The sequence below is a fragment of the Euleptes europaea genome, chromosome 2 (assembly GCF_029931775.1).
Source record: "Euleptes europaea isolate rEulEur1 chromosome 2, rEulEur1.hap1, whole genome shotgun sequence".
Taxonomy (NCBI): Eukaryota; Metazoa; Chordata; class Lepidosauria; order Squamata; family Sphaerodactylidae; genus Euleptes; species Euleptes europaea.
Window position 1 is genome coordinate 3,757,982 of NC_079313.1, and position 22,871 is coordinate 3,780,852.

General features: G+C 49.2%; 1 protein-coding gene across 1 annotated transcript in view; it reads right to left on the minus strand.

Annotated features, from left to right (window-relative positions):
- KDM4B (lysine demethylase 4B) overlaps window positions 1-22,871 on the minus strand; it is a 200,668-nt gene that overhangs the window by 118,921 nt on the left and 58,876 nt on the right. Inside the window, exon 5 of the mRNA XM_056867633.1 lies at window positions 1,493-1,542. Coding sequence (XP_056723611.1) covers window positions 1,493-1,542 — 50 coding nt within the window. The remainder of the gene's footprint in view (window positions 1-1,492; window positions 1,543-22,871) is intronic.

Genomic DNA, 22,871 nt, shown 5'->3' on the forward strand with positions numbered 1-22,871 from the left:
GAAGCCCAACAATGACAATTTCTCAGCCAAGGGACTTAGCCTCATAGTGTGTGAGCAGGGGACACTTAGACAAGGTCTCTGATTCTGTGTGCTCCGAGTTCAAAGGAGATTCTGATCCTCTAGGTATACTGGAACAAGGGAAGGTCAGTTATGACACCGGGAAGATGGAAGATATAGCCCACTTGTGCTCTAGAACGCGAGAGTGATTATTTGAACAGCTAAACCTGGTGCTGTCTTAAGGGAGCCAGCGTGGTGTAGTGGTTGAAATATCACACTGACAAACAAGCAGTAATCAGTATTTTGGGAGTGGTTATCAGGAGGTTTGGGCTGCAGGGTCGCCAACATGCAGATGACACCCCGCTCTACCTTTCCTTTCCACCTAATGGGCTGGATGAGGGTGAACAAGCTGAAAACATAATCCCGACAAGACAGAGGTATAAATAAATGATCATTTAAGGCAGCAGAGTCAATGATTTTTCTGTACTTTTAGGTGCTCACCTTCACAATTCTCCTGATGTATTTTGTCCCCAAACTAGTCTCAGGACTAAGAGAGCCACCATGCTGTAGTGGTTAAGAGCGGTGGTTTGGAGCAGTAGACTCTGATCTGGAGAACAGGGTTTGATTCCCCACTCCTCCACATGAGCGGCAGACGCTAATCTGGTGAATCGGGTTGGTTTCCCCACTCCTACACATGAAGCCAACTGGGTGACTTTGGGCTAGTCACACTCTCACAGCCCCACCTCCGTCACAGGGTGTCGGTTGTGGGGAGGGGAAGGGAAGGTGATTGTAAGCCGGTTTGATTCTGCCTTAAGTGGTAGAGAAAGTCGGCATATAAAAACCAACTCTTCTTCTTCTTCTTTATAACACATAACACAACATAGTACCAAATCTGCAAGAGAAGTGGTAGAGAAAGTCGGCATATAAAAACCAATTCTTCTTCTTATCTCAGCTTTTAACATACCAGGTTAGGCTCCAAATCCTTCCCCCCAGGGGTTGAAAGTCCCTAAATATAATAATGCTAAGGTCTCTACATGGATTTATACTGTTTTAATCCTAACATTAAGGAAAATACTCAACAGCTTGTTCTTCACTCAACCCAGGTTTTGTGTGAGCAGGGGGAGTTAATAACCAATTTTTTTTATCCAACAAGGCACTTTCTGGACCATATTCAAAGCCTCAGCTAGAACCAACAAAAAAGCTCCACAGACAGATGAAGAGTGCCGGGCTGCTTCCACCGTGACACACAAGGCAATTTGGTACGGAAGTGTGAGTTGGGTCCGAAGTGTACAAAGACCTCACCTTTGGGGGCACAGCAAAATGCACGCAAACTGTCATGTCACCCCCAGGATCCCTAAACAAGTTGCTATTCTGGAAGGGTGGGGGAGAAGAGACATTTGATACAGCTGGAGCATCCCAAATTTACTGGCTCAGGAAGCCTCACCAATAAACCTCTGCACACTGGCTTTCCGGCACGAACGCGAACCCGGCTTACCTTTTGCCAGTCTTTCCAGCCGCTTGCCGTGTTCTGGCGGAATGGCATACCTGGCAAGGAAACAAAAAGACACATCAGTACTTGAAGGGCTGCCATATAGAGGACGGTGCAGAGTTGTTTTCTGTTGCCCCAGAAGGTCGGACCAGAACCAAAGGGTTGAACTTAAATCAGAAAAGTTTCCGTCTAGACTTTAGGAAGAATTTGCTAACAGAGCGGTTCCTCAGTGGAACAGGCTTCCTCGGGAGGTGGTGAGCTTCCCTGGAGGTTTTGAAGCAGAGGCTAGATGGCCACCTGTCAGCAATGCTGATTCTGTGACCTTAGGCAGATCATGAGAGGGAGGGCAGGAAGGGTTGTGTCAGTGTTTGGCTTCCGTGGCTCTTTCTTACATGCCCAAGGTCATGCCGATTGCCACTTTGGGGGCAGGAAGTAATTTTCCTCCAGGCCAGGTTGGCCAGGGATCCTGAAGGTTTTTTTTGGGGGGGGGCATCTTCTGGACATGGAGTACGGGTCACTGGGAGAGTGGGGGAAGGAGGTAGTTGTAAATTTCCTGCATTGCTCAGGGGGTTGGACTAGATGACCCTGGTGATCCCTTCCAACTCTATGATTCTAGAATACCTGGAAGAACAGGGTATCGAAACCTGACGCTGCAGTGACATTGCTGGGGCCTATTCCTATTCTCCCTGCAAAGGGACTGCAAGCAAGCCGCAGGCTGACATCTAGCCTGGGGACAGAACACAGGAATGACCCGAAACCTTATTTTGGGCCTTCTGTGTTCCTCATGGTGTAGAGAGCAGGAGAGAGGCTAGTGGTAACGACACAAATAGAAAGATTCCTTTGTCAACTGAAGGTATTTGGGGGATTCCTTCTAGGGCTTGTTCCTATGTCATCCCCGAGGCTCTTGGCAAACATCTTTTGAAAACCTCTGTAGCAAGGAAAAATCTCTGGAAGGGAAATTCTGCAATCTCCCTGAGCAGTTTGTTTTACTGGCGGAGTTGCACAGATTGAGTTCACATGACTATAGGAGGGGGGAAAGAGATTCCTTGCAAAGGTATGTAGTAGTTCTGTACTGTTCAGACACATGTGTGTGGGGGGAGGTCGAGGAAGAAGAGGTAGAAGAGGAAAAGAGGAAGAAGAGTTGTTTTTTATATGCTGACTTTCTCTACCACTCAAGGGAGAATCAAACCGGCTTACAATCCCCTTCCCTTCCCCTCTCCACAAGACACCCTGTGAGGTCGGTGGGGCTGAGAGAGCTGTGACTAGCCCAAGGTCACCCAGCTGGCTCCATGTGTGGGAGTGGGGAAACCAACCTGGTTCACCAGATTAGCGTCCGCCACTTATGTGGAGGAGCGGGGAATCAAACCCAGTTCTCCAGGTCAGAGTCCACTGCTCCAAACCACAGCTCTTAACCACTACACCACGCTGGCTCCCCACTTTTAACCACTACACCATGCTGGAAGAGGAGGGAGAGGAAGAAGAAGAAGAAGAAGTCGTTTTTTTCTTTTAATTTCTGTAAAGCAAGTCTCTAGCCCTTATGGTAAAAGCAGATGTAGTAATGCATGGAAAACCTTGCACGCATCCCACAACCGGACTAAAATAATGAAGAGTGTGCTTAAACTAGGGGTTCCCAACGTGGTCCCTGGGGGACCGTGGAGACCCACTGACACTGTCTGCTCAGCAGGTTTCAGATGGGTCACTGGAGATCTGTCTGGCAGTACAGATTTTGTAAAATACTGTCTTGGCAGCAGATGCTGCCACCACCACCACAGCAAAAGGAACTGGGTCTACGCAAGAAATGCTTTTAAAGAACGTGTTCATTTAAAAAGGTATCCTGCTGATCAGACCTTCTGCCTGAAATGTTAAAAAGTTGCTATTAGAGTTATGCATAATCTCACTACCTGACATTTAGTGGCCGTCTCCGTCTCCTTGGGCAGCCATCTTTGGGTTGCACCCACCAACCTATGTCAGAATTCCAAAGGTACCCACAAAGAGGTTCAAAAAGGGTTGAGGGCCTCTGGTTTAAAGGGAAGAATGTATGCATGTGAATCCGTCTTGGGAAATCAATACGAAGGATGAGGGGACAAGGAAGCCCACGGGACACTCTGCAGACAGAGTGCTGTGGCAGGAGAATGCTGCCGCAGTTGTCTTGTTTGTGGGCTTCCTAGAGGCGCCTGGTTGGCCGCTGTGTGAACAGACTGCTGGACATGATGGGCCTTGGTCTGATCCTGCAGGGCCTTTCTTATGTCCTTATGGAGGACGGGGCTATCCATGGCTACTAGTCAAAATGGATACTAGTCACGATGCACACCTATTCTTTCCAGGATCAGAGGAGCAGGCCTATTATATTAGGTGCTGTGGAACACAGACAGGATGGTGGTGCTGCAGCCGTCTTGCTTGTGGGCTTCCTAGAGGCACCTGGTTGGCCATTGTGTGAACAGACTGCTGGACTTGGTGGGTCTTTTTGGTCTGACTCAGCAGGGCCTTTCTTATGTTCTTATGGAGGATGGGGCTATCCATGGCTACTAGTCAAAATGGATACTAGTCATGACGCATCCCTATTCTCTCCAGGATCACAGGAGCAGGTCTATTCTATTAGGCAATGTGGAACACAGCCAGGATGCTGCTGGTGCAGCCATCTTGCTTGTGGGCTTCCTAGAGGCACCTGGTTGGCCACTGTGTGGATAGACTGCTGGACTTGATGGGCCTGGGTCTGATCTAGCAGGGCTTTCCTTATGTTCTTATGTAGGGTTCAGCCTTACCAGTCCAAACTATGCTCCCTCTGAGCTCTCTTGCAAGCATTAGTTCGCAGAGGAAGCAGGGAGACTAACTGAAGAAGCAGGAAGACTATACTCCCTTCCCAAACCAGAGACTGAAAAGATCTGCCTCCTTTTTGCCTCCAGGGACTGTGGGTAGAAGGGTGCCCAACCGTTCCAGCTCCCCACTCGGGAGGGCACACACCCCAAAATCCAGGCACTTGGGCTCCCCTTCATAACCTCCCAAACCCCTCCCCATAACAAAGACCCACCTCATACTGCAAAAATAGCAGCTTATCTTGAAAACTCATACGAACGGATAGAAATTGGATCCCGTATTCCCTCTAGCCGAGTATGAGGCTTTCTTCTCTGAAGTAATCTCAAAACCAATAATCCAATGTACAAGGGACATCCAGGAAGAAAAAATGCACAGAAGACTTAGCGTTCAGAGTGATTTAAGCTGAAAGCTTAAAACAGAAACAAAACAAACTAGAAATTCCAGGAAAAGAAAAACACCATGTAACAGCCAATCTCATAAAATAAAAAGAAATCTATTACTGTGACCAACAACCCTTTTAAACGAAGCCGCAACAAGGATCCTTTAGACTGGGTAATTATCAAATAATTTCCCTTTGCTCGTCTCTGATAAAGCTTGGGTAGCTTTTGCTTTTAAAAAAAAACATTTATGACTAACATGAAACAAATTATTAAATTAATCCAGATCCAAAAAATCCTTTGTGGGATTAACAACCCTTTAGGAGGGGAAAAAAACCAGTAAATGAACCTTTCCCTTCCTTCGGGAATACGCAGACGGATTTGGAAAGAACCAACTTATGGCTACAAGGCAGCCAATGATTAATGCCACATCCTTTGGTCTACTCCGCTACTTTCACTTAATTAGTGCCTATAATTGGGAGTTGTAAAGATAAGATTAATTGAATCTTGAGAATGTTAAAAGTTTAATATGTTGGAACACGGTCCTCGTGTTATCGGAGTCTGCAGACGGCAGCGGCAGAGAGCCGAGTTCTACAGGAGGGTCCCATGGAGAGATACAAGGGGGCTGCTTGGCCGTGAACCCGGGAAAACGCATTAATGCGCTCGGAAAAGGACAAGAAAAACGCCACGGTCTGACCCCCTTGGCTGCCAGCGCGTTCCCTGCAATTACTGACAGCAAAATTAAGAGTGAAAGAGAAACCGAACAGAACCTCAGCTTGCCACTGGCTGCTCATCATGGAGAAAATCAGAGAGGACTCAGGATGTGTCCACAGACATCACTCAAAGCCACGCCTACTCCAACCCCTAACAACCATAGGAACATAAGAAAAGCCCTGCTGGATCAGACTAAGGCCCATCAAGTCCAGCAGTCTGATTACACAGAGGCCAACCAGGTGCCTCCAGGAAGCCCACAAACAAGACGACCGCAGCAGCATTATCTTGCCTTCATTCCACAGCACCTCATAGAATAGGCCTGCTCCTCTGATCCTGGAGAGAATAGGGATGCGTCATGACTAGTATCCATTTTGACTAGTAGCCATAGATAGCCCTCTCCTCCATGAACATGTCCCCTCCCCTCTTCAAGCCTTCCAAGTTGGCAGCCATCACCACATCCTGGGGCAGGGAGTTCCACAATTTAACTGGGTGTTGTGAGAAGAAAGACCTCCTTTTATCTGTTTCAAATCTCTTACCCTCCAGCTTCAGCAGATGACTCCACGTTCTAGTATTGAGAGGGAGAAAAGCTTCTCCCTGTCCACTCTCTCCATACCATGCCTAATTTTATAGACGTCTATCATGTCTCCCCTTAACTGCCTTCTTTCCAAGCTAAAGAGGCTTAATCGTTTTAACCACTCCTCATAGGGCAGTTGCTCTAGTCCCCTGATCATTTTGGTTGCACTTTTCTGCACCTTCTCAAGCTCTGCAATATCCTTTTTAGGTGCGGTGACGAGAACTGTACACAGTATCAAGAGAAACGGGCCATGAAAGGGGAAGAAAAGAGAGAGAGGGAGGCAGAGAGACTTCCCCATAGGGTTGCCATTCTCCAGGTGGGGCCTGGAGGTCTCCTGGAATTACAGCTCCTGATTACAAAGACCAGTTCCCCTGGAGAAAATGGCTGCTTTTGATAGCCAAGCGGCCAGAGGCCACGAGGCCCACCCCTCTATGGTTTCAATTACCAAGGAGGAGACAACGCAGGCATCAGGTAAAGCAGTTTTTTATTAAGCCGGCGGGAGAAAAGCACAGCACGGCAGGGCTGAAATCAGTTCTCCAAAGATTTCCGCCTAAGGATTCAGCATTTATACATTTTTGCATAGCCCATGTTAGGAGCGCCTTTTATCTTACACTATCTATTGGTTGCCTTGTCCCATGTCATTCCCTTATCTCCATGGTTTCTGCTATTTCGGGGGATTTCTGTGGTGGGCCTGGGTATGAGTAATGTCTATATCTAGGTTCCCCAGGTGTCAGAGATTTGCATCTTGCAGGGTAAGCGATCATTGCTTTTGCCAACTTTGTGGTTAGTAGTTTTGCTTACGTGATAGTTAGTAATTGAACTTCGGGCATCTTGACCTTCACTCCCTATCCTGCCATGGCTATTTCTATTCTAGTTACTAAATGACTCCCTTCAATCTACATCCTGCATCCTGTGTGATCCATGGCTATTTCTATTCTATTGTCTAAGGGCTTTCCAGCACCTGAGACTTTTGGAATGGGGACCTTGGGAGCCCTCTGGAGTTTCCTGGACCCTTTGGGAGCCTTTGGGAGTTTCCAATACCTGGAATACCTGTCCATCACTTTGGAGGGTGGACTCTATGGCACTGTACCCCACTGAGCTCCCTCTTCTCCCCAATCCCCACCGTCCCCAGGCTCCACCCCCAAATCTCCAGGAATTTCCCAACTTGAAGATGGCAACCCACTCCAAGATTTCCCAGTGATGAAGAAAGCAACCTGCCTCTGGAAAACATAGACAGTTCAGGAAAAGTCTGCATAATGCTCAATCTAAAACATTTTGGCAACTGTTTGAGCAAACAGTTCCCACAGCTCAAAGAAAGCAAATCTCGGTCTTAGAATCAAGTTCCAATTTATTTCTTGACCTCCAAATTCAGTCGATCAGCCTTTGTTCCGGGATCAAAACTAGCCAAGCCATAAAAAACCCTCAAAAGCGAAGTAACGCTAGATCAGAAACCCTGAGAAGGAAATTGGGCGCCTCAACGTGCAAGTGGCCACTTGAGAGACGAGTCTGCACACTTGTCAAGTCCCCAAATAAAGCTTCATTTAATATTTTAGCCTCCAGCTCACAATCATTCTCTCTCAGTAGGAAAAAAGGCAGCCTTCCGGTCCCCCAGCTTCCTGAGAATTCACGTGGGCATCTAAGAGCCCCCCCACCCCACCCTTTTCAAGCTGCACACAGCAGAACCTAAAAAATGAATTGCTGACTCCTGACATATTTTTACACTCCATTTTTCTTTGCAAGCCTCTTTCTGGTATCCTTCAAAGAGTTCAGCTGCATGCTGAAAGAGTTCCACAACCAGCACATATAATGCTTATGTTTAGATTGGATTCCCCCCCCCATATACAAATCTTCATGCTTTAGTGGTTCAGATTTTCCTCCTCACAAGCCTCTCTGGCGCGACGCTGACCCCTGAAACATTCGTCATCCCAAAATAAAATGGGACGTCGGCCTTCCTCTGCAGTCCCTGAGCTCCCAGTTAACGTGTCTCTGTTGCCAATTATTGGGATAAAAATGAACCATCCTTTGCCATATACGTTGTGCTTCATAGTATTCACAGGCTCCCACGTGCACTGCCTCGGTCATCCTCGTAACAACCCTGCAAGGCTGGCCAATATTATTATTGACACATTGCACGCATGGGAAGGCAGTCAGAGACTGAGAGAATGCAGGCTTAAGACCACTGAATTAATCTGGATTGCAAAAAGGACTAGATTAGACTCTGGGAATTCCTGGTTCAAAGCAATCTTCGGTCGTTTATGCCTGGGAGTTTTACCTGAGGTTCATTGCTCGTAGTATGCACCAGCAGTCTCCAAACTCAAATCAAGTCCCTGTCCCTTTAAATGCTGATTTGTAATTGGCTTACCTGTAGTGCTTACTGTGAGAAACTCCCCCCCCAACCCAATTGCCACATAAAAAAGCATTTTAAGAACAACAACATTAAAAAAAAACATAGCAGTCTGAACGGACGGGGGGGGGGGGGAGAGAGAAATCCAAGCCTAGGTTTTAAAAAGCCTGTCTTCTGCTCAGAAAGAGCTCCGAGGAAGCAGGAAGTATTTCAGTCCCCGCCTCTGGACATGCTGCTTTGTAACTGGCTGTGAGCGAAATCAAGCTTGCGTGCCCCACGCTTTGCCTGATGCATGGAAATTTCACCCGGGCTGAGCTCAGGGAAGATGGAAGTGTCCCGGGATTTGTGAGGGATGGCAGCAAGGTCATCTCTAATGGACAGAAAACTCATGCGTAACTCCAAGGAACAACCCGGGCGAACGTGAGTGAAAGTACCCATGCATAAACAACCTTCCAGACTTAAGTTTAGATCAGACTTCTAGGCTTTCTCTTGATGCTCCCCCCCCCCCAAAAAATTAGGAACCCAATTTCAGGTTTTACAGAACCAACACATCAAAATTAAATCAAAAGTGTTTCTGTCTAGACATTAGGAAGAATTTTCAAACAGAGCGGTTCCTCAGTGGAACAGGCTTCCTCTGGAGCCGGTAAGCTCTCCTTCCCTGGACGTTTTTAAGCAGAGGCTAGATGGCCATCTGTCAGCAGTGCTGATTCTATGACCTTAGGCAGATGATGAGAGGGAGGGCATGGAGTAGGGGTCACTAGGGGTGTGGGGGGAGGTAGCTGTGAATGTCCTGCATTGTGCAGGGGGTTGGACAAGATGACCCTGGTGGTCCCTTTTAACTCGATGGTTCTATGATTCGACACAAAATGCCAGGCATGCAGAGTCACAGGGGGCGACAAGCCCGGCTCTCAGAGGCTTCGCCCCCACCCACACCAGACTTTCAGTGCCCAGACATATGCTACAGCGACAGGGCTGCTTTTCCCAATAGCAGTTTCCACGCTCACTGCGATGGTCTTATTTCCCCAGCCTGGCCTACCTGCCCCTCACTAAAGAGTAATTTAATTTTCCATTTTAAGCTCTCCGGTTTCCATGCTCCGGGAGAGACAGTGATAACAGGTTGTCCTCGGGGAGGGAGTCAAAATGTCAGGGAAGATCAAACTGTTCGCTCATTAACCTCAAGGCAAGGTGTCAAAACAAGAGGGAGATGTTCAAATACCCAGAAATATCATTTCTGCCAGCGCTCTGAAACCCTTCCATTACGGTGCCAGCCAGGCCCAGGCACGGCACGGCCGCCTATCTCATCTCATTAAATCATTTGCTTTAATGGATCAGCCGCCACCCACACGCATACCCTTCTCTGGGAAAGAGGTTCGTAATGCCAAAGAGGTTAAAGTACAGATTTCTCATGTCTGAGACAGAGGGATAGTAACAAACCATTTCAAATCCCCAAGCGCCAGCAGTGTGGTTCTAGGCACTCAGGCAGACAGCAACCGAGAGTTTTCCCAAACAAGAATACAAAGGAACTTTGAACCAAAGTCAGGGGTTTAGAAAAACCCTGTATCAACAGGTTCTGTATCAACAGAAGTATAGTATAGTGTCCAGATCAGGCAAAAGTGATGGTATCGCTTTACTCTGCTCTGGTTAGACCTCACCTAGAGTATTCAGTTTTGGGCAGCACAATTTAAGAAAGACGTAGACAAGCTGGAACATGTCCAGAGGAGGGCAACAAAGATGGTGAGGGGTCTGGAGACCAAGTCCTATGAGGAAAGGTTGAAGGAGCTGGGTATGTTTAGCCTGCAGAGGAGAAGACTGAGAGGGGATATGAGAACTATCTTCAAGTACTTGAAGGGCTGTCATAGAAAGGAGGGTGCTGAGTTGTTTTTTGTGGCCCCAGAAGGTCGGACCAGAATCAACGGGTTGGAATTAAATCCAAAGAGTTTCCGTCTAGACATTAGGAAGAATTTTCTAACAGTTAGAGCAGTTCCTCAGTGGAACAGGCTTCCTCAGGAGGTGGTAAGCTCTCCTTCCCTGGAGGTTTTTAAGCAGAGGTTAGATGGCTGTCAGTAATGCTGACTCTATTATTTTAAGCAGATGATCAGAGGGGGGCATCTAGGCCATCTTCTGGGCATGGAGTAGGGGTCACTGGGGGTTTAGGGGGGGAGTTGTGAATTTCCTGCATTGTGCATGGGTTGGACTAGATGACCCTGGTGGTCCCTTCCAACCCTATGATTCTATGATTCTGAATCCTAACCAGGGCCAACCCTGCTTAGCTTCCAAGATTAGACTAGCCTGCACCATCCAGGTCAGGGCTCCACACTACTCTAGAAATCAAGAAAGTTGAATCATCTAAATGAGGTTTTTCTAGAATCATTTAAGTTTATGATTCTAGAAAAACCTTATTTAGTATGCTAAATATAGACAAAACACATTCAACCCATTTTAAATAATAAGTATTATAGGCTAAAATATAGGTGTAATATCTTGGAGAAACAATATCAATAGTTCAATGTAAACGTTTAAGAAAACTAGGCATGGTATAGTAAAGAAGATCTTTCTACTTTAATGCAGATTTAAATATTAGTTTAATGGCTAATCTTAAACGTTTACATAGAAGAAAATAAGTAATAGTTGATGGTAGAAACTAAAATCGTTTATGGTTTATGGTCAACCTAGGATAAAGTAAGGCATATTTGGTACTATGTTATGTGTTATGAAGAAGAGTTGGGCCTGAGAGAGCTCTAAGAGAGCTGTGACTAGCCCAAGGCCGCCCAGCTGGCTAAGTGTGTAGGAGTGGGGAAACCAACCCTGTTCTCCAGATTAGCGTCCGCCGCTCATGTGGAGGAGTGGGGAATGGAGCATTGTTTACTCACCGTGAATGCTCCTTCTCTCCTGAGGCGAAGGCATCTTGATTTGCAGGTTATTTCCTTCCATCATCTGGGTAGGCAGGACTAAAATCTTTGACTTCCTGTCTTCCCTTGGCGGGAAATAGCCTGCAAAATCTCAGTTACAGTTTTGCTTAGCTACTAAAACAGGAATGAAGCTCCTTCAATGAATAACACATATAACAAACTCATTGACAACTCCAACACGGTAACATGGAAAAACAAGAATTCAAATCTGATTAACATCTAAACTGTGCCGGGTGGGCAAGACGCCTTCGCCTCAGGAGAGAAGGAGCATTCACGGTGAGTAAACAATGCTCCATTCTCCTACTGAGGCTCCTGCGTCTTGATTTGCGGGACCTCCAAGAGCTCCCAAATGGGCGGGAAGTGCACCCTACTCCACCACATGCTGTAAAACTCTGCGACTGAAGGCCGCCTGGGCTGATGCCCAAGTATTTACCCTGTAATGTTTAATAAAGGTAGATACCGATGCCCATGTAGCGGCTCTGCAGATTTCCTCTACCGGCGCTTGACTATCAAAAGCCGCAGAGGTGGCAGCGCTGCGTAAAGAGTGTGCTGTGATACTTTCTGAAGCGGGGACTCCTGTGGCCTTATAGGCCTGTAGAATGCAGAGTCTGAGGGTGCGGCTGATAACCGCCACCGACATCCTCTTGCACTTTCCGGGATTGTTAATTCCTATGAACATGTAGTCTGACTGACGCATGTCCGCCGTTCTGTCTATAAATATACGTAGGGCCCTACGTACGTCAAGGGTATGCCAGGTCCGTTTTTTGGGACCTGAAGGTTTCGCACAAAAGGAAGGTAAGTTTATTTCCTGTACCCTGTGAAATGGAGAATTTACCTTTGGGGAGAAGGTAGGATCTGGGATCAGGACTACCTTGTCCTTATGGAACTTACAGAGATCCTTGCGTATGGACAAGGCTCTGATTTCCGACACCCGCCTAGCGGATGTGATTGATATCAAAAATAGAACCTTCATCTGAAGGTAGTTCATGGCCACAGTACGTAGCAGCTCGAATGGAGCCTTTGTGAGGGCATTCAATACCAAATTAAGGCTCCACAATGGAAATCTATGAGAGACTGGTGGTTGTGTCTGAGTGACACCCTTTAGAAAGGCAAGAATATGCTGGTGCCTGAACGTGGGGACCCCATCCAGCTCCGGAATGACTGTGGACAGGGCTGCTATCTGTCTCCTTAAGGTGGAAGTGGAAAGCTTGAGCCTCAGACCCTCCTGCAAAAATTCAAGTATTTTCTGGATGCCCGGATGGAGGGGATCCACCTTCTTACGTTTATCCCAAAGGACAAAGGCTTTCCACACGGAAAGCCTCATGGAAGGCCTGCGTGCCTCTAGAATGGTATTTACTACCTCTATCAAATATCCCCTATCTAGTAGGGCTCCCCTCTCAAGCTCCAGGCAGTCAAAAAGAACCATTGAGGATCTGCATGCACCAGCGGGCCCTTGCTTAAGGTCCCCCATCGAGTCGGAATTGGCCATGGATCCTGACACGACATCTGGCGCAGGGTTACAAACCAGGGCCAACGTGGCCAGAATGGTTTCTATCCACCCCGACTCACCCCGAGCCATGGCAGGGGCACAGGCGGGGGGAACCCCACTGTCACTCGTTTCGGATCCTAACGAGTGCCTAGTGGAGGCACAAAAGGTCGCTGTCCAGACAGCGTTGCTATTCGTGGGACTGCCCCCGACCACAACCACGGTGGCCAATTTAATGCAACTGTTAACCCCGACGTTCGGGGATGGTGCAGCTGCATTAGCTGTCTGAGTACAACCGCTGCTTGGTGGGGACTCTACCCCACTCCGACGCCGGACCAGAGAGGGGAGCAGTCACCAAAAACCTCCTTCTAAAGCTCCAACCCCCGCCCCGCAGAGACCAACACGGCCCGCACAGGACCGCGAATCCCAGTTCCAGAGGGGAGCCTGTCCCGTTTGTGGCAATATGGGCCACTTTGCATCTGCCTGTCCATGCCATCTGGACCTCACACTTCCTCCCCGAACAGACGGACCGCCCCGGACTCGGGGGCGACCTCAACGCAGAGGCAACGCGGCCACTCGTAGCGCTGCTCCGGGACGACACGCACCCTCTGCACTTCACGTCGGAGAAGCTCCCAGAGAACCCACGTCTACCGACCCACCGGGGGTCTCGGATTACAAGTGCCCCATTGGGGGACAGTTCTCCTTCCTCGAATGAGGATCACACCTGGAATCCCCCTGCGCTCAATCTGGAATCTCCTCTCGATCTGTCAAAAAACGGGCAGGGTCTGCGGTGAGCAGAGCGACACCGCAGACCCCTGCAGCTTCTCCTGCAAAACCCAAGGCTCCTGTTATGGTGAGTGAAGTTGAAAATACTGTATATGTGGACGTGGTGTTACAACACTACAAAAGAGGCCCTCAGTTACATGTCAAAGCACTCATAGACTCTGGCTGTGGGCGCTCCCTAATCAATGAGGCCACGTTCAATGCGCTTAAGGTCAAATCAGAGACACTGCCCGATCCCATCCAATTCGCTCAAATGGATGGCAGTAGCTTTAGGGGAGGCCCAGTGGACCGTCGCACACGCGGGGTGGCGATGGGCATTGGCACTCGTTGGGAACAAATCGACTTCACCATAGCCCCTATCAGGTACAAAGTCATTTTGGGAATAAACTGGCTCAAGGGGCACAGCCCTTCTATAGACTGGAAGGCTGATACTATTACGTTTTTCTGACCCTGGCTGCGCCCAACACCGCCACAAAATCGCTGTTGTCCTCCCAACAGCCTCTGCATTGGTCTCTGACGCCCCTTCTTCTTCGCTACCCGTTGAATATCAGGACTTTGCAGACGTTTTTGATGCAAAAGAATGCGATGCTCTACCCCCCACACCATATAACGGACTGCGCCATTGAGGTGATGGGGGATGGTAAGCTTCCGAAGAGTAAAATCAACCCCATGAGCGCTTCTGAACATACTGTGTTGTGGGACTTTTTAGACAAGAATGTCACTCGAGGGTTCATTCAGCCATCTTCTGCCCCTAACTCAGCCCCCGCTTTCTTTGTCCGCAAAAAAAGGGTGATTTGCGCTTATGCATCGATTTTCGGAAACTCAACACAGTTACTCAGACCAATGCCTACCCCATTCCTTTAATTTCGGACATCCTAGAACAACTAAAGGAGGGGCGCATTTTCACCAAACTGGACTTAGTCGAAGCTTATTATAGAGTCAGGATTCGTGACAGAGACGAACCCCTCACAGCCTTTTCCAGCTGTTTTTGTATGTTTGAATTTCTTGTGATGCCATTCGAATTAAAGGGGACTCCGGGGGTCTTCATGCAATTTATTAATGAGATCCTACATGACCTATTATACCAAGGCGTGGTGGTTTATCTGGATGATATCCTTATCTATTCCAACTCTATGGATGAGCATGTTGCTTTAGTGAGAGAAGTGTTACAACGCCTCAGAGACAACTACCTCTATGCTAAGGCATCCAAATGTGAGTTTCACCAGGAACAATTGACATTCCTGGGTTACATTATTTCGCACCAAGGCCTCACCATGGACCCTGCAAAGGTACAGTCTGTAATCGATTGGGATCCACCCTCAACCCGCAAACAAGTGCAGCAATTCCTCGGCTTTGCCAACTTTTATCAAGGGTTCATTCCCAATTTCGCTCAAGTAGCACTCCCAATCACTCACCTACTTAAGACTAAGAGAAAGAGGACCTCAGCCACGTTACCCACAGCAAAAATCCAGTGGTCTCCCCAATGCCAGACCGCTTTCAAAACCCTTAAGCAACTATTCTACTCTGAACCAGTACTTAAGCATCCTGATCCTGAACACTTGTTTATAGGGGAAGTAGACGCTTCCGACGTAGCCATGGGGGGTGCCCTTTTGCAACAGGGTAAAGATGGTCTGTTGCACCCCTGCGCTTATTTCTCTAAGAAGTTTGCGCACTCTCAGCTGAACTGGCCCATTAGGGGAAAAGAGGCAGCCGCTGTCTACCATGCCCTCACTATTTGGAGACTTCCTTGAGGGTTCCAAGGTCTCCTTTGAGGTCTGGACCGATCACAAAAATTTGGAAGCACTCACTGGGACCCGTAAACTGTCTGCGAAGCAACTACGCTGGGCTGACTTCTTTGCTCAATTCCGTTTCGTGCTCAAGCACGTTCCTGGGAAACAAAATGTACTAGCGGATGCCCTATCCCAGCTTCCCCAGTATCCTACCAAAGTAGACCACCCCACTGAATCACTCTTCACCCCTGCTCACAGGGGAGTACTCCCTACTCTAGCGGTCCAGACCAGCTCTCAAACCCAACTCCAATCCCGTTCTGAGCCGGTCGAAATGAACGTTCGAAGGGGGGGGGACTTCCACTCGGGACTCGTCAGACTCCCTCGCCTGCTCCATCCGCTCCTCCGCCGCCCAGGCGCCGGAACGAGCTGGTCGTGCAACCCCTTTCCTCGCCTCCAGACTCCCCCCCAACCCAACAACCTGGCCCTGTACCGCCCACCTCACAGGGTAAGATGGATCTACCTGCCTCTTTCCTCGACTCTCTTCGTTCCCAATGCCAGGCAGAACTCTCTGCGCAAACACTTCCCACTTCTCTTCTGGAACGGGGTGGGTATTGGTACAGAGACTCCAAACTGTATGTACCTAAGGGGTTACAAAGGGAAGGAAGTCCTACAACTGGCCCATGGAGCCAAAACCGCGGGGCACTTTGGATTTTTGAAAACGCTTCACTTATTGCGCAGGCAGTTTTGGTGGGCGGGCATGCGTGCCGATGTGGACTCGTTCTTCCGCAGTTGCCCGATATGTGCCACCGTTAAACGGTCCCAAGGGAAACCCACTGGACTGTTGCAGCCGTTAGAAACCCCTTCCAAACCTTGGGAGGTAATCGCTATGGATTTTATGACTGATCTCCCTCTAAGCGAGGGGAAAACTGTGTTATGGGTTATCACCGACCTGTTCTCTAAACAGGTGCATCTCGTCCCATGCGCAGGTGTTCCATCCGCCCCAAAACTGGCCCACCTCTTTGTGTCATATGTCTTCCAACTACATTCCTTTCCGCACAAGATTGTGAGCGACCGCGGAAGTAGCTACGTAGCAAAGTTTTGGAAAGCTTTCCTTAAACTGGTGAGGGTGGAACAGGGTCTGTCTAGTGCTTTCCATCCTCAAACAGATGGACAAACTGAACGTGTTAATGCTGTACTAGAATGTTACCTTCGTTGCTATGTCAATTACCACCAGGATGATTGGGTGGAGTTGTTGCCTTTTGCTGAGTATACTTATAACAATGCTGTACATCAATCCACAGGTTTTAGCCCGTTTCAGGCTGTATATGGCCAGGACTTCAGTCCCATTGGCCACGTTGATGTGTCGAGGGAGGAGGGTGGTGAAAGCGTGGCGTCTTGGGTGCATACGATTCAAACCACCTGGCCCTGGCTGATGAAAAACCTTGAGCGAGCTAAACGTAAATACAAAGCTCAGGCTGACAAACACCGCTCTCCCAGCCAGAATTTTAACGTGGGTGATTTAGTCTACTTGTCCACCAAAATCTCCGGTCCACCCGTCCGTGTGGGAAACTCAGTGCCAAATACGTGGGCCCCTACCCTATTTCTCGGATCATTAACCCTGTGACCGTGGAACTCTCCCTGCCAAAGACACTGAGACGCATACACCCTGTTTTTCATGTAAGCCTCCTGAAACCTCATGTTCCCTCCCCAGAGTGGCACCCCGATCCTCTTCCTGAACAACCGGTGATGGTGGGGTGGGGAGGAGCATTTCGAAGTTGCTAAGGTCCTGGACTCCTGTATTCATCACGGCTCCCTCCAATATCTCGTGCGGTGGAAACACTTCCCCCCTGCCCATGAGTGGGTGCGCGCCTGCGATTTCTCTGCCCCGCGCCCGGTGCGCGCCTTCCATACCACCTATCCCCACAAGCCAGCCCCCTTGCAAGGCAGGAGGGGGCCCTGAGGGGAGCAGAATGTCAGGCCTGCTCTCTCCTCTCAGCGTTTGGAAGTATTTTGTCTTTGCTCAAGGATTGTTTATCTAACTGTTGCATTCCTCTCCAGGCTTTGATGCCCGTGGGAGCCTGGCACCGTTAGCCTGGGGTTGCCATGTCAACCTGTATTATCTGATATGACCTGTATGACCACTATTCCTCCATATATCCTGCTGTATGGCCCTGCCCCCCCATTCCTGCCTTTTTACTTCTGCAAGATCTGAATACCTGTATGTTTTCCAATAAAGTCAACTTTCTTTTGGATTGCCTGTCTGCGGATGTTGCTTTAAGGAGTACTACGGGGAAAAGTGCTTACACTGTCTTGATAGGAACTGGTGATCGTAGGAATCAATCCTTTGGAGGGGTGATGAATTCTAGAAGGTAGCCCTTGGTGATGATCTGGGATACCCAATGGTCCGGGCTTGAGGTAGCCCGCCTGGAACTGAAAAATAGAAGCCTTCCCCCCACTGGAATCTGATCGGCGTCACTGGGGGTTAGGCTTTGGAAACTTGTCCCCTCTCTCAGAGCGGGACTGCTGACCCTGATGTCTGGAGAACTTTCCTCCCCTCCGAAAGGGTCGGGAAATGTTCCAGGAACCCCTCCTGAAATCGGCACGATATTTGTTCTGTGTTCTTGAGGCACGAAAGGACTGGTAAGACGGACCCCGTGACTCTTTTTTAAACTGTTTTGGTGGGACATGTTTTTTATCTTTAGTTTCTACTAAAATCTTGTCCAATTTGTCCCCAAACAGCCAGCCCTCCTGTATAGGATAAGCCATCAATGTAGTTTTGGCCTTGAAGTCTGCAGGCCAAGCCCTAAGCCACAGGGCCCACCGTACTGAAGACATGGAAGCCATGGATCGAGCTGTAACAGACATGGTATCCAGTGATGCATCGGCCATCAGAGTTATAGCGGCCTGGATCCTATCTAAACCGCCCACAATTCTGTGGTGCTCAGGGGGAACTAGCTGGATAAGCTTCTTCACCCAGAGGAACGACGCTCTTGCAAAGATTGAAGTCGTAGTGATGGCCTGAATAGCCAGGGCTGCATTTTCATGTGCTTTTCTGGTGAGACTCTCAGATTTCCTATCCAATTGATCTCTGAGAGATCCCAAGCCGTCCTCAGGTAGTAGGTCTGGGGCTTGTAAGTCCACCACAGGTGCATCCACAAGTGGGACCTTCAGAAGGTTCATTGCATGTGGTGCAAGAGTATATAACTTTTTGACAGAGGGGGAAGTCTGTCTATTGGAGGCTGGGCTGTTCCTCCTGAACGGCTCTAAGAAAGAACTCAGAGAATGGGACCAAATTATGCCACACCTTCTTGCGTGGAAAGAACTCTGCTACTCCCTGTTTCAAGCTAGGCTTGGCATCTTCTGACTCAGCCGTGTCCTCATTAAGGTCCAAGGCCAAAATGGCCTTAGCTAAAAGGGATTGATAATCCTCTCCTTTAAAGAGCCGGATCTGAGGCTCTTCGCCTAGAACCCCCTCTTCATTGGAATCGAATTCTCCCTCTTCTTTTTCCTCGTCAGAGTCGAGGGAAGAGGCTTGAGAACTGGTGCCAGGGAAGCTATGTTCCTGCTCCACATTCTGGGATTTTAATGCCGCCTTTGTGGGCCACTGCGCACTGGTCAATGGCCCCTCCGTATGGAGTGCAGCGGCCCCTCCCTGCGTAGATTGGGATCTATTTGAGGAGGAGGTAGGCGACTCAACCAATCCCTGCCCAGCAAAAGGTTGAATTCGCATTTGGTGGGAATGAAAAGCCTGCCATTGTCTCTGCAGGGCTATGTTTATCCATTCATCTGCCTCCTCTCCAGTAAGAATCTGATTGCTAGAAGGGGGGGGAAAGGACTCCCCGTTGCTAGATTTACGGGTGTAGGCTGGATTCCTGCCGCCAAAAAGGTGGAGGGAAATTGGCCACTCATTGACGGGAAGGTGTTAAAATGGCCACCCGTCGGGAAAGAAGGGGGGGAACCGCCCGCCGCTGAGGTAAAATGGCCGCCTGATAGTACAATGGGTGGAACGTTACCAGCTCCCGACGGGATGGACGAACCAGCCGTCAACGAGGCCGCCCGGGAGGCAGTGCTCACTGCGTTGTCCGCTGACTTGGAGAAGGTGGGGGTTCTTTTCCCGGCTCTCGAAGTCGCGCCGAATCTGTGGCCGCGCTTTCTCTTTTTAACACCCCAAAGGGCCGGGGAGGCTTTTTTGACCGATGCGGTCTTCCGCGCCTTCTTACCCTTCAGAGTGCCGTCTGCGGCTTGTAAGGAGCCTTCCTGCTCCTTGCTCCCTAAAGCACTGCAATTGCGGGCATTGGCAGTCTCGGGCTCCTTTGGGGCGGACTGAACCAGCCCTAACTGGTAGTCATTGACCGAGAGGAGGTCGTCCTCCCTCTTAATGACAGCGTCCGCCATTTTGATTCTCCGGAGTAACCAACTCCGGGGATCAAGCCCCACAATACACACCAAACACACAGGGAAAAACAAGCGAGAAGGGTAGAACACAAAGACGGAGGGAAACTAGTACTACAAAAACACAAGACAGAAGGAGCTGATTACACTCGGTAAACTACCACTAAATCAAGTAAGCACAGAGCTGCGCTTACGACCTGCTAACCCTTCCGAGGCAGGACGGAACTGGGATTCTGCAGGCTATTTCCTGCCAAGGGAAGACAGGAAGTCAAAGATTTTAGTCCTGCCTACCCAGATGATGGAAGGAAATAACCCGCAAATCAAGACGCCGGAGCCTCAGTAGGAGAATCAAACCCGGTTCTCCAGATCAGAGTCCACCGCTCCAAACCACTACTCTTAACCACTACACCATGCTGGTAGGAACAAGGAGGAATGGAGGAAAGGCTCCATTAGACCCTCTAGCCAGGGTGATGTCAAGACGTCAAACCGCTGTGCACCCGGTCCTTCGTGCGTAACCCTAACAGGCAACAGGGCTGGATGCAAGGCAGTTTTCCTGTGGACTCCCGAATCTCTCTGAGGCCTGTTCAAATACCTGCGGCTTCAAGGCCCTCTCACCGTGGTCAACCATCCGGGGTGTCCTGAACACCAGAATATGCCCTGCGTATGTTGCATCTGATGCATCTGCGCTCACGTTGGTGAAGTGGGAGAGACCTGGTTGCTTCCTGTCTGTTTACATGAGCTAGGTAGATTTACTGTCTGAGCTCACCAAGACAAAAATTCTGACGTATCTGAGGGTGAAGGAGAGTTAATCCAACAGCACAGATCCCTGGCCAACTAGCATGCCGTGCCTTGCCTTGGCTGATCCAGCCTCCTGGACACGCTTTCCTTGACTAGTGGCTTGCTGCCCTGTCAGGTTGATATCTGAATAGCTTTGGATCTGAGCTGACATGAATTATACCCCCCATCCCGGGAGCAACAGAGCTTCCGGGGTCACCACCCCTTGCTCTGGCAGAATCTGGAACACTGGCCTTGACGTTTCCCTTCACAAGAACACAGGAAGCCTCCTTATACAGAATCAGGCCCTGGGTTCATCAAAGTCAGTGTTGTCTACTCAGACCGGCAATGGCTCTCCAGGGTCTCACGCAGGGGTCTTTCACATCACCTACTTGCCTAGTCAGTTTAACTGGAGATGCCAGGGATTGAACCTAGGACCTCCTGCATGCCAAGCAGATGCTCTGCCACCACAGCCCCTCCCCAAACAGACCCTTGGCCCATCAAACTCAGTATTGTCTACTCAGACCAGCAGGGGCTCTCCAGGGTCTCAGGCGGAGGTCTTTCACATCATCTCCTTGCCTAGTTCCTTTAACTGGAGATGCCGGGGAATGAACCTGGGACCTTCTGCATGCCAAGCAGAGGCTCTACCACTGAGCCATGGCCCCTCTCCATGGCTCTCCAGGGTCTCAGGCAGAGGTCTTTCACATCACCTACTTGCCAAGTCCCATCGCGTTCTACTGCAGACCAACGTGGCTACCCTTTGAAACACACAAAGTATGTTTAGACCCCCATCTACTGGAGACTACAAAAATATGGAGCACAATTCCTGAGAATTTTTCTGATGGAGATAACTGCTCTATAGCTCAGACCTAGTGGAGGCGCTGATCCCTATGGCAGGAATCAGCAATACTGATTCTATTACCTTAGGCAGATAATGAGAGGGAGGGCATCTTGGCCAACTTCTGGGCATGGAGTAGGGGTCACTGATGGGGGGGAAGGAAGTTGTGAATTTTCTGCATTGTGCAAGGGGTTGGGCTACATGACCCTGGTGGTCCCTCCCAACTCTATGATTCTATGTTTCCTGGACTGCCTTGGTGAGTCCATGTCCCCTTCCCCACCACTGGACTGGGCTGCAGGGCCAGAACTGGGCTGAATTTCCCCCACATGCATAACTGGGGGGGGGGGGAGAGGAGAATGGGGTAGGCTGGAGAGCCTGAACTGACCCTCTTGCACCCTCTGGTGGTGGCACATGGAATGCAACTCTGCAAAGCCATGGAATTCTCAATGCTCCAAATTAGCCTTCCCCTAGCAATGCAAAATCTCAGAAATTCTGAATCCATTGGGGGGGGGGGAGTGTCTATTATTATTTTTTAAATGAAAATGTTTGAGAAAATTGAAATGTATGTGATACTAAACATATTTTACTGATTTAATAACATAAAATGAATCACGTATAACTTAAACATATAAAATGGTACTATGTGGCCAAATGAAAGAACCAAATAGTTATGGAATTTAAAATGACAAATGTCTTCATTTTCCATAAGAAAATTTCAAAGTATACCCAATAATTGAAAGAGCTGCAAACTCCTGCCCCTTATGCTACCATAGCAGGTGTATCATAATTTTTTTTACATCGGAGAGGCAGAAAACAAATCCTGCAGTACACAAAAGGAAGCGTAGTTTTTGGACATAAACACTCCCAAGCATTCACCATATGTAGGACTACCAGCATACTGGATACTGGACTTCATAACCCTGACACCACCGGACTAAAGTCAGACATTTGCGAAGTACAGCGTAGACTGCCAGCGTGGTGTAGTGGTTAAGAGTGGTGGTTTGGAGTGGTGGACTCTGATCTGGAGAACCCAGTGGGTTTCCCCACTCCTCCACATGAAGCCAGCTGGGTGAACTTGGGCTAGTCACAGCTCTCTCCGAACTGGGTGTCTGTTGTGGGGAGGGGAAGGGAAGGTGAGTGTAAGCAGGTTTGATTCTGCCTTAAGTGGTAGAGAAAGTCGGCATATAAAAACCAACTCTACTTCTTCCAGATGCAACTCCTTACCAATACTTCACAGCCTCTGCAAAAATGCCCCCCCTCCCAGCTACCAGGGAGATTAACACACCGACAACGCTTCCCTCTTTCAGACAGAAGAACCAAGAAGAATCTCGGGCCGCACGCAGCTATTTCCAGACCGCCAGATGTTGCCTGCTTTTCATCCGTTTCATCCCTCAGATATCGGCACCTCTCCTAGCCAGCCAGCCCGTTCCCAATTCCCTCGGCTGCAGCCTTGCAAGTCGAGGCTCCTGGGTTGCCCCTAGCAACCCCGCAGCCTTCCAGCTGCCACTCTCCTCCAGAAGCAACTGGAACAGCCCCCTCCTCCCTTGCTAGCAAGGCGCATAGGGGGCATCAGCTTCAGTGTTTGCTTAAGAGCTTTTGGGCTTCAGCCAGGGCTGGCAAGACCACAGGTGTCTTCTGGACTCTCTGTCT